This window comes from Diplotaxodon limnothrissa, linkage group LG1 (genome assembly GCF_057381915.1).
Source record: "Diplotaxodon limnothrissa isolate DT_005_m linkage group LG1, D_limnothrissa_male_GT1.1, whole genome shotgun sequence".
Classification (NCBI taxonomy): Eukaryota; Metazoa; Chordata; class Actinopteri; order Cichliformes; family Cichlidae; genus Diplotaxodon; species Diplotaxodon limnothrissa.
Genome location: NC_140596.1, coordinates 40888333 through 40905152, shown reverse-complemented (window position 1 = coordinate 40905152; position 16820 = coordinate 40888333). Strand labels below are relative to the sequence as shown.

The 16820-nt window shown below is 38.6% G+C and overlaps 1 protein-coding gene across 3 annotated transcripts in view; it reads left to right on the top strand.

Moving 5' to 3' along the window:
• Positions 1-2626: 2626 nt before the first annotated feature.
• The window catches only part of ppfia1 (PTPRF interacting protein alpha 1), a 48665-nt gene continuing 34471 nt past the window's right edge, over positions 2627-16820 (top strand). For all 3 annotated transcript variants that reach the window (XM_085350402.1, XM_085350397.1, XM_085350408.1), the window contains exons 1-2: positions 2627-3628; positions 4842-5111. In XM_085350402.1, the coding sequence (XP_085206528.1) occupies positions 4842-5111 (270 nt within the window). In that variant the 5' untranslated portion in view covers positions 2627-3628. The remainder of the gene's footprint in view (positions 3629-4841; positions 5112-16820) is intronic.

Sequence of the window (16820 nt, the reverse complement as noted above, 5' to 3'; positions counted from 1 at the left end):
CAAAACAGGAGAAATCTGCTCTCTCTTTCTAGTCCCTGTCAGGACTCTTGCTGCAGCATTTTGGATTAGCTGAAGGCTTTTCAGTGAGTTTTTAGGACATCCTGATAATAATGAATTACAGTCGTCCAGCCTGGAAGTAATAAATGCATGAACTAGTTTTTCAGCGTCACTCTGAGACAGGATGTTTCTAATTTTAGAGATGTTGCACAAATGGAAGAACGCAGTCTTACATATTTGTTTAATATGTGCGTTGAACGACATGTCCTGGTCAAAAATGACTCCAAGGTTCCTCACAGTGTTACTGGAGGCCAAGGTAATGCCATCCAGAGTAAGAATCTGCTTAGATACCATATTTCTAAGCTTTTCAGGGCCGATTACAATAACCTCAGTTTTATCTGAATTAAGAAGCAGAAAGTTCGCGGCCATCCAGGTCTTTATGTCTTTAAGACATTCCTGCAGTTTAACTAATTGGTGTGTGTTATCTGGCTTCATAGATAGATAGAGCTGGGTGTCATCTGCATAGCAGTGAAAATGTATGCTATGTCTTCTAATGATACTGCCTAAGGGAAGCATGTATAATGTAAACAGAATTGGTCCTAGCACTGAACCCTGTGGAACTCCATAATTAACCTCAGTGTGTGAAGAGGACTCTCCATTTACATGCACAAACTGGAGTCTATTAGATAGATATGATACAAACCACTGCAGCGCAGTACCTGTAATACCTACAGCATGTTCTAATCGCTCTAATAGGATATTATGGTCGACAGTATCGAACGCTGCACTGAGGTCTAGCAGGACAAGCACAGAGATGAGTCCACTGTCAGAGGCCATAAGAAGATCATTTGTAACCTTCACTAAAGCTGTTTCTGTGCTGTGATGAGCTCTGAAACCTGACTGAAACTCTTCAAATAAGCCTCTGCAGATGATCAGTTCAACTATTTGAATTTAAATGTCCATCCATCCATCCATTTTCTTTGTTTGGGAATAGTATGCTATGGTTTTTGGTGTCCCTGGTATACTTTTTCCCATATATACTTTTAGTACACAAGGAACCAGCAGTCACCCACACTTTGAAAACATCTACAACACCGACAGAAGGAAGATTTGGGAACCAGCTTTACTTATACAGTGTCAGCAGAGACTGGTGGGGTCTCTGAACCATCTTTGTTCTCAGCCTATAAGGGACACAAGTGATCAAATGAACTGCATCACGTTTTTAATTGGGTTTGATTCATTATCTGCCCCCCTCCCAAGTTGCTGCTACTGCTACAGCCACCACTACCCCATCTCCACCTCAGCACGTCTTCACACTCCCAGTTCATTTCCAGTGCCTCTCCCCCTCAGCCATGATCCTCCAATACACAGCCACCCTGTTTCTAACATGTTTCTGACTCTAATGCCCAAGAGGCTCTGCAATACTGCCACCAAAACACTAGGTGGAGGTAGGGAGTATATAGCATTGTTGGCCAATCTTTACTTCTTATTTGTACTTCCTGTGTTTATTTTAAATAATAGTGACGACAAGGCATGTCATACTACGCCAACTGGAGCTAATACATCTTGAAGAAGAGATACTGATAATGAAGCAATTACAACCGGGAAACCGAGGGTCTTGAATTGTCACCTCACCAAGAACACCTTACTGATGTTCTTGTACCCCATTCCAACCTTGTACAGGCCTGGAATGGAACAGATTGATTCTGTGGTGTGCAATGAAAATCTCTACATCTCCAGCTCTGCCAACTCCAATTAAGCCTCATGTCTTTTTGTCAGTTGCACATGTCTCCCTCTTATTCACACACATATTCTGTCTTGCATTTACCTGCCAAACTATACATCACAAAAGGACTCACTGCCATGTTTTAAACCTCAGACCTGTCAAATTGTCCATTATTTATTAAAATGCATTAAAGTTATACCTCAAACATTTTCTAGTGAACTTCTGTAAAAAAATAAATTCTCAAAATATCACATCAAAATTTACAAAATAAATGAATACAAAACTTGTGTTGATCCGTCACAAGAGGGCGTAAATGTTCTCTTTATTGCGAGAGCTTGGTTTACCAGTGACAACTGAATGTGGGCCAAAGAGTGAACTAAAGAAATTATTTGGAAAAAAAACAAAAACGTTTGGCTCTTCGATACCTTCTTCCACAAGTTACATTATAAATTATAATGGCTGAATTCGGTTAAGATGACCTCGGGCCTTTTAAATCAAACTGTTAAATGTTCCTCTTAATCATAGTTAAGTTTTATTATTGTTATTATTGTTATTATTATTGGTTCTACAAGCAAAACATAGACAAAATACAATATAAAATGTTAAATGTAAGTTACATGTGTATTTAAAACATATCAGAATACAAACTATGGTAAAATAGCCTGTTTGATATTAGCCGAACGGTGAGACATCCGAGAACCTTCACAAACATACATCCGAGATATTGTAACCTGTAAATTTAAAGAAATAACGGGTATTGTTGATGGAAAAGTCGTGCTTTCTCTCTGTCTTTTCAATACACAAGTGTAAGCTTATATCCCTACAGGAACTGAACGTACTGCTACTTCTCCACTTCCTCCTGTTGCCAACCTGGGAAGCGCTCTCTTCCCGTAGACTGGCAGTGCAAGCGACACTTAGCCCACCATTGGCTGTCCCGACTGCCGAAGCTGGCAGGCAGTGGCGACAGGGAAGGACCGGACCAACGGACCTTTTTGGTGGAAATACTGACATAACGCCGAGAAATCGGGCGGAAACAAAGGGAATATATGTTTTTATAAATGGTCTGGATTTCCTAAACAGACTGAAACGCTGCTAACGTTGAATGTTAGCTGGAAGTTTCCTAGCTGGTGCCGTGATGTGGTGACGCGACTCCACGGAATCGACGGGAGGCTAACGCTACTTGATAAATGAATAATTTTTAACAGAGCTTTTACGACTCATTTCAGGATTTTAGCATTTTAGATAGTGTAAGAAACTTTTATGATAGATTTTATCATGTTGTGTACTTTTATGTTAATGCTTCAATGACTGCCTGACGTATTTAAGCTAAAATAGAGCAGCAAACATTAGCTTCCTAGCTGGCTAGTAGCTAACATTAGCTAGTTGTCGACTTTAAACTGTCTTTAAGCCAAAGAATCCTGTTTCAAATGAGCTAAACCGACTACGGCTGCTTATTATTTTCAAGCCACTTAACTGTATCAGTTAATGTTCACTAGTTATATATGAGTCAAACTTTATATCTGAGGATGGTCGTTCGTTTTGAGATGCAAAAATGAACGCTTCGTTCCAGAATCCAGATATGCAATCACCGAATCACCAGCTTACTTAGTGCTTGGTGGCTAGCGCAGAGTTAGCCAGTCAAACTTGGAATACTGCCCCCTGCTCACTTTATGCGAGTGTCGCTTTGAGGCCTTTTCTGAAATGATCTCTTTTTTTTCCACCAAGAGGACCCTTTCACTGCCTTAATGCATCCCTGCCTCTGAATGGAATTTCTGTTTTGAATGACTCTGGATACTTGTAAAGGCTCTAATCCACAGTTGGAGTTAGCTGGACTTGTTGACGTTTACTTCGTCATAACATAACCTGGATTTACGAAGGAACTTGGAGTAATAATATTCTTTGAAGGTGAGAAAGAACTTTAACACGAAAATACTTGAGAAAACAATTGTAGGGTTTAACCTAACTCCCAGACGTATCTGATAGCATTACAATGGGCAAGCACTATACTGTCGATGCATTTCGGCTTCCAGCCATCCTCTTGATGGGGACCTAGTTCTTCATTAAAAATAATTTACAAAATGCAAAATACAAAAATACTTTGAATAGATTTGTAATTACTTTGACAATTGGTGGCCCCCTTAATCGTTTGCTATACCTCATTTACTACCCAGCTAGCCCTTATCTTCACCTCTGCAAAAAAGAAAAAGCATCGAGAATCGCTCCTCTGTAAGTCAGCCAAAGTCCTCTACTTCCACTTGTCATCCTGTAGTTTTTGATGCATGGTGCAGTAGGTATCGGTGGTTCTCCCCGCCATCTGTCACTACCTTTACAAAGATCCTCAATGTGACCATCCCCCTCTTAAACATGGTTTATCCAGAGGGGCTTGACCTCAATAAAAAGCCTTAGTTTGGATTTTGCGTTTCGCTTTGCAAGGGTCTAGTAGGTAGATTTGTTCTAAATAATTGGCACGTATCAAGAATGGTTTCCCTCAGTTATAGGAAAGTGCAGTTGACTGTTTTTGAGATTTTGGTGTACCTAGCTGCTACTTGTTCCCTATTGGAAGTTGTTGTTGTTCCTTTTAGGTTGGTTAAATCCAACTCACATGACTCCTGGTTTCCAGGAGCCTGTCTACAGGACTTGAGCCGCTTGATATGGAGAGCGGCCTTATTACCCAGACCTTCTCAGCTTTTTAGTAAATTTAACTAGAATGGGTTAACGTAATTGTTTTTCTATAGACTACTATCAGCACAAACTAGTTAACCATTACAGTAAGTCAACTAGATTCAACTGATTTTGGTCTTTGTTGTCTCTTTTGTTAGTCAAAAAGCTACTGTGAGGGTTAATTTAAACTATGGAGATTAAATTACCCCTCATGAGGACTTTCAGACTTGCCCACTGTCTAATCTTATATCTCAGTTTGTTAATAATTTTGTTAATATAGGATCTCTGTGTGTGTGTGTGTGTGTGTTTTGTTTGTTTTTTTCTTTGGTGTTCTTCAAAGTGGTTTTGGTATTCTGTTTTAACACAATAAAATGCTTTTTGACTTTTTTGCTTTATTGACGTGACAGTGACGGAGGTCCTTGTTTCTCCTGTTTTCTCCTGTTCTTTATTGTTGCAGATGATGTGCGAGGTGATGCCCACCATCAGTGAGGCCGAAGGCCCTGGTGGTGGAAATGGCGGAGGCCGTCGAGGTTCCGGTTCACCACTTCAATCTGACTCAGAGGGTCACTTTGAGTCGTTGATGGTGTCTATGCTGGAAGAGCGAGATCGTCTTCTTGAGACCCTGAGAGAGACTCAAGAGAATCTGGGCCTGACCCAGAGCAAACTGCATGAAGTTAGCCATGAAAGGGACTCACTACAGAGACAGCTGAACACTGCTTTGCCACAGGTAAGTGAGAGAGACCTTTTTTCTTAAAGGAAAATCCTATTCTTAGTCCAGGTAGATTAATTCTTAAAGAAATTCAGTGTTTGCCATTCTACAGTTTTTTCCTGAGACTAAGCCTTTACTGGAAGAAATAGTACAGAGAGTGGTTTGGTTTGGGGAATTGTATGGCTTCTGGATTGTATGTTACAATGAGATTTGAACTAGCAATGCACCAATATTTGGATTGGCTTTCTGCCAGATGGTAACTCGAAAAGCTGGATTGGATATCAATAACAATGAGCCTATGGCCAGTTAATTCAGCTCAGGTGTATGCCGCTTACTAAACCACTTTGGCAGCAGAAGGCAGGTTGCTAGAGGAGGAACTTACATTGTGTAGAGGAATCGAATAGTTTTTTTTTTTTTTTCAGTAGTTCATAATGTAACCACAAATAGTCAAGTAAGAAGACACAACTGAAAAGCTGACAAAGTTGCTCTCTTTCTCTCTTGCTCTCACTGTTATGTTCGGTGTATTACTACTTTGGAAGATTTTACTACAGCCTAACATGTTTCAGCATCCACAAGTCTAATAGGGTCCGTGTGGATGTCCATGTGCCTACCTGTATTTTGAGACCAGGTAGTCTTGTTCACAGTGAATTTACATTATAATGCACCAACTACACATGCGCTCCAGACAATAGGTGTCAATTGGACTTCAAAGAAGTATAACAGGAATGATCGTTTGGCTGTGTGGTTTTCAGCTGTCTGTTTGTGACGCCTAGGATTGAGAGGGTAAAAAGGACAAACTAGTGGTCTTACTGCACAGCGTCCTAATAACTCAAACTGAGTGCAAACAAATTGGGCGGACAGCAAGAATATATTTATTTGATTGTAGTTATTATTGTCCTGTTGACCTATACAGCTTTTTTTTTTCTCTTCCTTAAAGCGTCACACTGCCTCCAACAGCTTGCCTTCTTTCCTGATGCCAGGTGTATTTTTTTCCACACACGGACAGTAGAGAACAGAGGTCTCAAACTCATTTTACAATTTGGGACACATACAGCCCACTTTGATGTTAAGGGGGCCAGACCAGTGAAACGCCCTTTCTGTCAGTGTAAAGAAGTGACATGTTTAACTGTTCACTACATGATAAAGTAAAAGCTGCTTTGACAAAGAAAGAAATCTGTTAGTATGACTCTTTGGACTGAAATGTGTAAAATTATAGAAAGGTTCTGGAAGCTTATTTTCCACTGTCCAGTTGTGTTTTTTGTTTTGTTTTGTTACTGTAGTTGTAAAAAACAAACAACCCATTGTTATAGTAGAAAGTGAAAAATGGAAACATTTCTATCATTTAATTGTTTATTGCTTAATTACTTTGTAGTATAAATGGTCATAAGGGAGTATTTTAAGCAGTAGGAAAAAACTATAAAACTTATGAAAATACAGTAAAAAGTCCAAGATAAACAAGGTAAGCAAGATAAACAAATGTTAAGAATTATAAATGGGCTCAAGTGCACATTTAGGCCTGTGAGACTCAGACACTGAGCCGTGGCTCTGTGGTGCACGCAGTTCTCATTCCTAACATTCGTTTCGATGTCACTATGGGATACCCCTCCTTGCATGTTCCTCAGAAGCATTTATCTCATTCCGTCAATCCTGATTGAATGATGATCATGACAACCATGTCGTGTAGAGCCGCCCACCCTTGCACTTTTACATAGTCGTTATTCAAAAACCTCTTCTCGCAGCGATATCTCTGCATATCTAAACCTTCGTAGGCTGGCTAGCTTAACTGTCCACAGACAGGAGTGTTAGCTTTTTTCCCCCCAACGGGCGCTAGCTACCTTCGCTCGTCTCTCCTGAACCCAGATCTTCACCGTAGATTGGACGTCATACCACTTACCTCCGGTAAGGCGGTCTTGTCTGCACGATTTAGCACACCAGCTAACACCACTCTCCTTCGGCCGAGACTAGCAAACCAACTAACTTGTATCCCTCTCCGTTAGCATCCCAGCTATCAAAAAATCGTTTTGGTTTTTGGACAAAGTTTGTGTTTTCCATTGTTTAAGCACCGGTTCCAACCAAAGGAGGTATGTTGTATTAACAGAAAAGGCTAACTTGGTTATTATTTTGCAGAAAAAAAGAGTGCTAAAAATAAAAACACAAGAGGTTTTTTGGACAAAGTTTGTGTTCTCCATTCTTTAAGCACTGGTTCGAGCACCGTTTAAGCACTGGCACCGTTTCAAAAGTACCGGTTTGGCACCGGTATCGGATAAAACCTAAACGATACCCATTCTTATTCAGGTCATCAAACAAATTTTAATATCAGTCAACGATGATCCTTTTATATAAAAAATTGAGTCTTTGCCCCTCAGGCAGAAAAGGTTGATGTGGTAGTGTCGTCAATCCGCGGGGCGGAAATTAAGGTTGGGCGACTGGACGAATATATTGACTATCGACGATAGGCTGAGCCTCTCACCGATTGTTTTTACTGAGCGATTTATCTGTTTATTTGCCCATCAGTAAGTTTTGTAATAATGTTGGTTAAAGCTTAAAAAAAAGCAGTCGGCGGGAAAAAACATAATAGCGCTGTTTTATTGCCTATGTTCAGAAAAAAACAAAAACATTTTATTTTAATTAAAAAACCCGCAATGGTAGGGAGGGAAACAAAGAGAAACTGGCTTCTTTTTTCCACTATAACCGTGTTTATAGGCTGTTCCAAACAACAAATGCAAAATTAAACAAGAAGTAAGTTAAACATCAAAATGTTTCTTCCACTGAACATTAAAAAAAATCTCAGACGTAATGTTAAGTCTTTTGTGTGATTTGACGCATCTCAAATAAATGAATGAGTAATTCAAAAAGTAGCTATATTAATACTGAAACAAACAAGAAAGAGAAGGTAAAATATTCCCTCCAAACAAAACTTATAAAATCAAAATGTGCAAATCAGTCCTTGCATGATTACATTGCTCCACCCTTCAAAAAGTCACCTGCGCAAATATATCGCCTATCGTCGTTTGTTGGACTGACGAATGTCGGTTGAATGTCGGGCAGTGTGGACGTCCAAATTTGTGAACATGAGAACGAGGCGACGTAGGATTGTGATACCACAGGTGCATCTACTAAAAGTCTCAAACAAGTTTGAATCTCAGTGACCTTGACCTCAAGGTCAGAGGTAAAGTTTTCTGAAAATCTTGTGAACACAATTTCAAATGTATACCATAGGTGTGTTTGCTAGGAGGCTGAGGGGTAGCACTGGCATCCACCAGTATTTTGAAATGATGATTTTGTCTATTAAGGGGGAAGAAACCTAGCCAAACGTTTCCAAAAAGATGACCTTAATTTCCCTAACCACACTCGGGCCTGATTACACCCAGACTACAAGCTACTGTTAGTAACAGACTGATGAACCTGCCCAGGGTGTAGCCCAACTCTCGCCCTATGGTAGCTGGAATAAGCTCCAGCCCCAGGCTACTCTGATAAGGATAAGCGGGAGAAAATGGATGGATGGTTAAAAAAATAAATAATATTTTCACTTAGCACATGTCAAATTTTGTCCTTATTGTTAGGCTTCATCCATCTCTTTGAAATCATAACACCCATGGTGATATTGTGCTTCCTGTTTTTAAAAGACCAGTGACCAAATTTTCTGTTCTGGTCAGTGCTACAAAGGCATGAATTGAGAGTGCTCAGTAGTAAGACACAGAGACAAAGGCTGGCTTGTTACACATAGTGACAAGAAAGTGACAGAGTGCAAGTGTTGCTTTTGGCCAAATGTGAGCTGAATTAATAGATTAAAAGGAAACGGACACAAATGGAGAAGAGTGCTTTTTTTTTTTTATGTAGTTTAGTTTTAAAGGCCAGTTGCTTTATTCTTAAAGCTTTACCAGCCTATTTATATTAATTATCTAGAATGGTTTTTTGTTGTTGTTGTTTTAAATGGATATTGCTTTACATACATGCATACATTTGGTATGTTTTGTAGGTTTTTGTAGGCAATACTGGTTTCAAATTCCTCTACATTTAAATGGATTCAAATATTTCATTCCATTTTTTCTTTTTCAGCCATTTCTCAGTGTGCTTAAGATCATTTTCCTGTTGAAAGGTCCAACTCTGGTTAATATTCAACTGTTGAATAGATGGCTTCTTTTTTGCTTCACATTCTTAAACTCTCTTGAAACTCTTTCATGCGATTCTTCTGTAGGTTGCAGAGGTGGTTTGTTGTGGTGGTGCCCAGTTTGCAGGATCATTTGGACAGTAGTTTTCTGGTCCATATCAGACTTTGGAGCAAATGCCTCAAGTTGTTTTAGCTGGTCCTTCTGGGTTGCCATGGTGACTACTGCAAATAGCAATGAAAGAGTATTTCAATAAGAAGTGTATTTTGCGCACCACGAAATAAGCAATAGACTACAATATAATTTGATAGACATTTTAATATTGTCATTCCTTATGTTTTGTGATATTGGACAACCCTAAAGGAATTTATTATAAACATTTGGTTTATGCTCCATTTTTAGTGTTTTTTTTTTTTTTAAATGTGTTAAGAAGATTTTAAATGAGATGCACTTCTCTACAGCGTCATGTGAGTAAACCTGTTCTTTAGCTCATCTTTTTGTTTAAATCTATTTGCAAACACATGGAATGTGTAAATTTAATAAAATGACTTTTCACCCATGGTGTTCACTAGGGCTGAACTGATTCCTTGAGGAATTCAATTGTAGAAAATTGTTGACACAAATTTTTTTGCTTCGTTTTAAACAAGTCTCTGCAATGCGCCACTGTTACCATGGACACTCAAGAGTTTCACCCTCGTTTACGACACAGAACTGTAATAGAAAGGTACTTTGGTGCGGTGTGTGAATAAAAAATTTTGGGAGCATTAACTGACGCAGCCCCAGTTTTTCAACAAAAAGATTGATAATACATCAGCATCAGTGAAGATAAACGCTGGCTTGGAAACCCTCCAATGTGGCTGAATTACAACAGTTCTGCAAAGATGAGTGGGCCAAAATTCCTCCACAGCACTATAAAAGACCCATTGCCAGTTATCGCAAATGCTTGATTGCTGTTGTTGCTACCAAGGCTTGTTGTTGCTTTTTATTTCAAGGCTTACCTAACATTTTTCAGATTGAAAGTAAAATACAAGCAATCATGGTACACTTAAACTCGCAGAAACAAACACATACAAACGAAAACACATACAAACGAAAACACACCAAACCTTCATCATCCAGGAGATAAAATACTGTCCCAAAGTATTGAGTGTTTGTATATATTTGCATTTAATATGGCACATAAATACATTCAAATGGTTTGGGGTTTTTTTTCTGTTTTGTTTTTTTGTTAAAACGATGAGAAAAAACAGACGTTGTCTGCAGTTAAACTTTAAAGCATTGCAGTTTTGAAAAAGGAAACCAATGAGCAGTTCATTTAGAAAAACCTGGGTGTTTTTCCCTTCTTTTGAATATTTTATTACGGTTTATTAATAAATCACACAAAAAAGAAAGAAATGGATGGTACCTTTATAACTGAGCAGACAGCACTTTATTTTGTTATTAATCATTCCAGCCCCTGTATTTCAAAAAGCCAGAACAACTGCAGTATCTACACCTATTGCACACAAGTATTGTTTAAGTGCTTTTCCAAACTGCTGCTAGCACTTCTATTCTATAGATCTAGTTCATTTTGTAGTTCTCCTGTGAAGAATGTATAGCTGAGTCTTTTCCTATAGACCTGTTGAAGCAACAACTGAGCAATGGCTGACATCAATAATAGGTGCCATAGCAATTTTTAGGAAAAAGCCATAAAATGGTGCAGTGCAGCACCAGTACATGTAATTTTGGCAGTTGGGTGGGCAGTGGAAGCATTTAAAAAAAACAGACAAACAAAAAAAATGTTTTCACTTAAAATGCATTAGAAGGAAGCAGGAAAAATATAGCACATTTAAATAATGCATTCACAATTTTATTAATATACCCTTATTAAATAAATCTATAATTGTTCAAGAATCTTTGCATGCACTTGTATCACAAATGTAACATAAAAGAAGAGTAAAAATGAAAAATTTCTCCTCCTTTTAATCAATTGAGTTCTTCTCTATTGATGTGGGGTTTTTTTGTCTGTTTGTTTTGTTTTTTGGTAGCAGGCTTAGCAACTCTGTACAGAGCTATTGTGGTGTCTAATTAGGTTTGATGGTGGGTCCCCGTTTAGGAGAACAGATGCCCGGTGCACAGTGTCACATTTCAGCACCTATAAGCTTTTAAGAGCAGCTAAAGTCATTATGTAGAAGGCAGGCTTGTTCTGATCAGTCTCAAGAGCATCAGTCTGCTGACTGTACAGAAAAAAAATGTAGCAATTATTGTCATGCACTGTGGGCTCTTAAAAAGTGTAAGGTTGTTATGAAAGTTTAAAATGAGTACCCGTGTGTAGCTTAGAATAGCTGCAGTTAGACTGTCTTTTTGTTGTATAAAACAGCCTCTAGGGATGATAGAAGGCTTCACAATTTAGACATGGCCTTGTCTCCATGCTTTGTCCAGTTGAAGAGAGCAATAAAAAAAACATGGGCTGTCTCCAAGTACTAGACAGAGGATAGCGGTTCCTATCATAGTCTAGGGCTGCTCGATTATGGCAAAAATGATAATCACGATTATTTTCACTGAAATTGAGATCACGATTATTTGACGATATTTATTTAACCCTTTAAGACCTACTATAGAACCAAGTCCACCAGAGCTTTTTTTTTTTTTTTTTTACATGCTGTAGTGCCATTTGTGGGAGCATTTCAAGTTGCTATACATCAATACAACTGTTATAGCCCATATTTTAATAATATGTATGCATTAAGTCCATAGTAATTACATAAATTGCAAAAAAGTGCAATAAACTAAAAAAAATTGAAAATCGCTTTTGTTTTGTTTACATATATTTCTACTTGGAGAAATTTAAGAGGCTTATCCCTCAAAACTTTAAATACAATAAAGTTGCAAAAAATAGTTTACAACAACAGGAAATTTATTTTGAGTGTCTTCATAGTTTTATTTTGGAGATACAGCAATTTTTATATACTGCAGGAAAAACAAAAAACAATCCTATGATGCAAATTTGCAAAGAAAACAGCAGGTGCATCATTTCACTGTGGGAAGTGTTACGAACAGCTGATGGATCGGCAAAGCGTGTTTCTGGAATATTATGTTTTTGTTCCTGCAAGCGCTTTTTATGCAATTTTTGCAAAGCTATATGTGGAACGAAACCGTGACCGAGGACAAGCTGATGGCATCAGATGTAAGTACAACTCCTCCGGTTTCATATGCAAAACAAATTATTTTGCTAGCTTACACGGTTCAGGTTCTACAGGGATTTAAAAATAGTTACGCAAAACGGAGCGTGCTGCTCTGACCGGATTTAAAGGGTTAACAATGACTTTAAAAAAATAATATAAAATAGTGTGCAACACCACTGAAGTTTTTTTTTTTAAACTCTCTTTTCAACCAACGGCAGTCACTCTCTCCTCTCCAAATAACTTCTGTTTAGCTTTCCGAGCTTCCCTCGGGTCCTCTTAATCAGCGGTCTCCAACCTTTTTTGCGCCACGGACCGGTTTATGCCCGACAATATTTTCACGGACCGGCCTTTAAGGTGTCGCGGATAAATTAGGGAGGGGCTAATAATCGGCTCAGTCATTTTTAATGATCGTTGAAAGCCCAGATCGTAATCGTGATTAAAATTCGATTCATTGAGCAGCCCTATCATAGTCTATACAAGAATACACCACATTTGAAGACACAAATCAAATAGTTTAAGCTAGTTTTTAACAATTCATGTCAGCCTCAAAAGTGTACTGTTATTGTATGAAACATGGCATCGGCGGATGGGAGTAGGTGAAAGGTTGATTTTCTACATGTTAAAGCTAGTTGAACAGGTGGTCTGATAAACTGTTTTTGTCCTTTAATGCAAATGTTTTGATTGTGCTGAAAATAACAGGAGTCATTGTTATTACGTTATCTTTTCACTTTACATTGACTATCTCCAACATGGGGTCTCTTATTTCTTGTGTGGTGTATATATGTTAGCCTTAAAAAGAGCACTGGCTGCAGCTTACCACAGACTGTTAGTTCACTTGCCCCTACAATTTACACAAATCTATTTTATTTGTTTCTAATGGAAGTACTGACCTCTTCCAAGAGCAAAAAGTTAACAAGTGTGAGAGATAACATAATTACATCTTGCTGGTGACTTAAAGGAGTGATGTATTCTAGCTGCATAAACATTTAATGGGTAAATTATATCTAGGAGTGAACTGTTAAATGTATCGGAGGAGCGGACCTATACTGAGATTTAAGTTTGGTGGAGTGATCATCTTTAGATACCTAATGGTAGCAACACTGGTTGTCTAGGTTCCTATTTGTGCTGAACCGTTTGCAACTGGTACCAGTTTAAAACAATCCTCAGTGCCCAGCCCTACTTACAACTTGCATTGTCATTATACTTTAGGTACCCGATGTACTATTTCTTATATAGTACCCTTTTGTTCTACTTGAGCGCTCAAAGCGCTTTATACGGCATGTCTTATTGACCCATTCGTTCATTCACCCCCAGTTTTCATTTCACAAAATGAAGCATGGATGGCTTGATGGATTACGTTATCATCACATTTGCTAACCTGTTGCTCTTGGAACATGACTGCATTTCCTATCGTTTGTCAAAATTATGTGCAAGGTTTAACTTGTCCACTGTCAATGCCTCTCATGTATATGCTAATAAAAATTTTATTAGTGTAGTACTGACTGTAGCTAAAAATTATTGAAAAGTGACATTTATTTTAAATTTTAAAACATGCTGGTTCTATAGTTGCTAGGGTTATACACTTGCATTGAGAGATGTAAGACAATAACATTTAGTTGACTGCAGTCGTGAATCTATTGACCTCTAGTGGTGAAATTTTACACAAAGTAACATTAAAGACCGGAAATAGCGCTATCCAAATGCTCGATTCTGTACAGTCAGTGTATAAAAACAATTATCTGGCACCAAACAGAAAATCCTCATGTCATTGGACAGAAGCAATGCTTCACTAACCAATGTTGGAGCACAAAGTTATACAGCTTCCTTCAGGATTCTTTGCAGCAGCCAACAGCTGAGGTGAACGGCAGTCTGACAGGTCCGGGATACTGCAGTTACTGACTTTTTAAATAAAAATTTAAATTTCCTATTTAGTGTGTTTATTATTTACTTATGTTAACATGTAGTACAAAAATGGTTTCCTACACCGTTGTAGAAACTTGCTGGCTTGCAGTTGCAATGCCCTGACTTTTGGCTATGTATTATACGCGTGTCTGCTTTGTCAACAAGCTGTGGACGGTCAGCTAGGACACTTGTACTTGACTTGACATGAAGGGCCTTTGCTAACTGGTGGGACTGCCATTATGACAGCTAGGCAGTCTGCCTAAGTGAAGTCTGTGTGTGGGGAAACACTACCAAGGTGTTATGGTACTATTTTCAGTGGCAGGTTATTGCAGTATCATAGTATAGCATGAAACTTAGTGCCCACAAAATTCCTGCTTGCTTTATCATGTGTTCTGTCACATAGTGTGCTGTGCATTCTTGTCTTTGGTATTGACATAACTGTGTCTCACTGTTTCCTGATCTTCTTCCTTTGTGCAGTGATGCCATAGCTACATTCGCAGTTAGAGAGCATGAACACTGAGAAATTAAAAGATTTAATGTTAAAAATATACTTTATATTCTCCAAGTTGACACCTTGGACACATTTTGGTCCGCTATAATGTTTTTTTAGTATCTTAAATTTTATGTCACTAAGCCACACAAAAAGAATATTTACTATATACTGTTGGTGGAATTTTTCTGTGGGAGAGCTTACTAAGAATAATGAAATACTAAATGAAACAGACAATCCAAATAAAAGGGATAAACATAAATGCATAATGTTAATGCTGAAAATTATGTTTTGTTTTTCTTAAGAAAAACATTTGTTTCTTAAATAATTTTTTAAATCTCTGTGTAGGGCTGCTCGATTATGGCAAAAATGATAATCACGATTATTTTCACTGAAATTGAGATCTCGATTATTTGACGATATTTATTTAACAATAACAATGTATTGGATAATGACTTTAAAGACTGTCAAAAAACAATATAAAATAGTGTGCAAATACTGATAACAGTGCAAATGTTTGCAATATAAAAAATAAATGAAATGTAAACATCTGTGTTTAGTGAACTTTGCAGTGTTGCTCTGTGGTGCAGCTACGACACTGTTGCAAAGTTTACACACTGTGTCTACTTGATCCACGTCTGACTGAACCCATAATGTTTCCACACCACTGAAGTTTTTTTTACCTCTCTTTTCAACCAACGGCAGTCACTCTCCTCTCCAAATAACTTCTTAGCTTTCCGAGCTTCCCTCGGGTCCTCTTAATCAGCGGTCCCCAACCCCCGGGCCTCGTACCGGTCCGTGAGTCGTTTGGTACCGGGCCGCGAGAGTTGAGGCTCAGGTGTGAAATGTCTGGTTTTCAGGGTTTTTATCGGTTTTCAGCGTTATTTTGTTATCGTTTTTATCGTTTACTCTGTTTTCCTGGGTCTGTTCATGTGTGTTATGAATAAATTTTATTTTTTTCGGTACCAGTACTAGTTTTATTTTGTTGTATTTATCTGCGACACCTTAAAGGCCGGTCCGTGAAAATATTGTCGGGCATAAACCGGTCCGTGGCGCAAAAAAGGTTGGGGACCGCTGCTCTTAATTGTTGTGACACGTGTTCGAAATGCAGAGAGGTGCGCTCGATTTGCCACACGGAGCAGCGCGAGAGTAAAGCACGAGGGAGGGGCTAATAATCGGCTCAAGTCATTTTTAATGATCGTTGAAAGCCCAGATCGTAATCGTGATTAAAATTCGATTTATTGAGCAGCGCTATCTCTGTGTCTGAATCAACCAAATCTTTAATTGTATTATAATCCAAACATGACTCTTTCTCACAATGGCGTTTAAGTGGAGAGTGTGGTGCAGAGCAATGTTTCCTCTAAGCTGAGCGCGTGAGCAATCGCGCACTGCTCACATGGTCTCCCCACACAGAAATTCTGCGCTGCGCACAAAAAAAAAATCCAGTCTAAATTGGAATTAAAGTAAATACATGTATTTATTTTATTTTGCTGATTTTCTGTGCGCGGAGACTGTTAGCAGTGCGCGATTGCTCACGTGCTCAGCTTAGAGGGAACAGTGGTGCAGTGTATGGTTTTCCCTGAAAAGCTTGTTAGGTACACTATTTCTAAATTGAAGAAAATGCACCATGCTTAAACCTGAGTATATTTATATTTATCGTCAAGCCTGTTTGGGGACATCCCTGCCCCTTCAAGCGCATGCATGGAAAGCCTAACACAGCAAGAGCATCAGAGTCAAAGCTGATCTAGGGTGGTGTTGAAATCAACTGATATGCTCAGATTGATGTGCTTGTTGAGAAGCAACATAAAACTTACCCATATTAGGGCTGGGCGATATATCGAGTTTTTTAAAAATATCGATATATTTTCATACGAGATATAAGATGTGACAATATCGTTTATATCGATATAGTCTATGTTACGTTGTGGAGCCGCAGGTTTGCCTCTCTTTCGTCCACTTTTGTCTCTATGCAACGTTACTCGGCCTCGCCTCTCCTTCACTGAATACAACTCCCCCTCCCCCATAGCTTCACCTGCAGGCAATGACAAGATGAAAGCGGAAA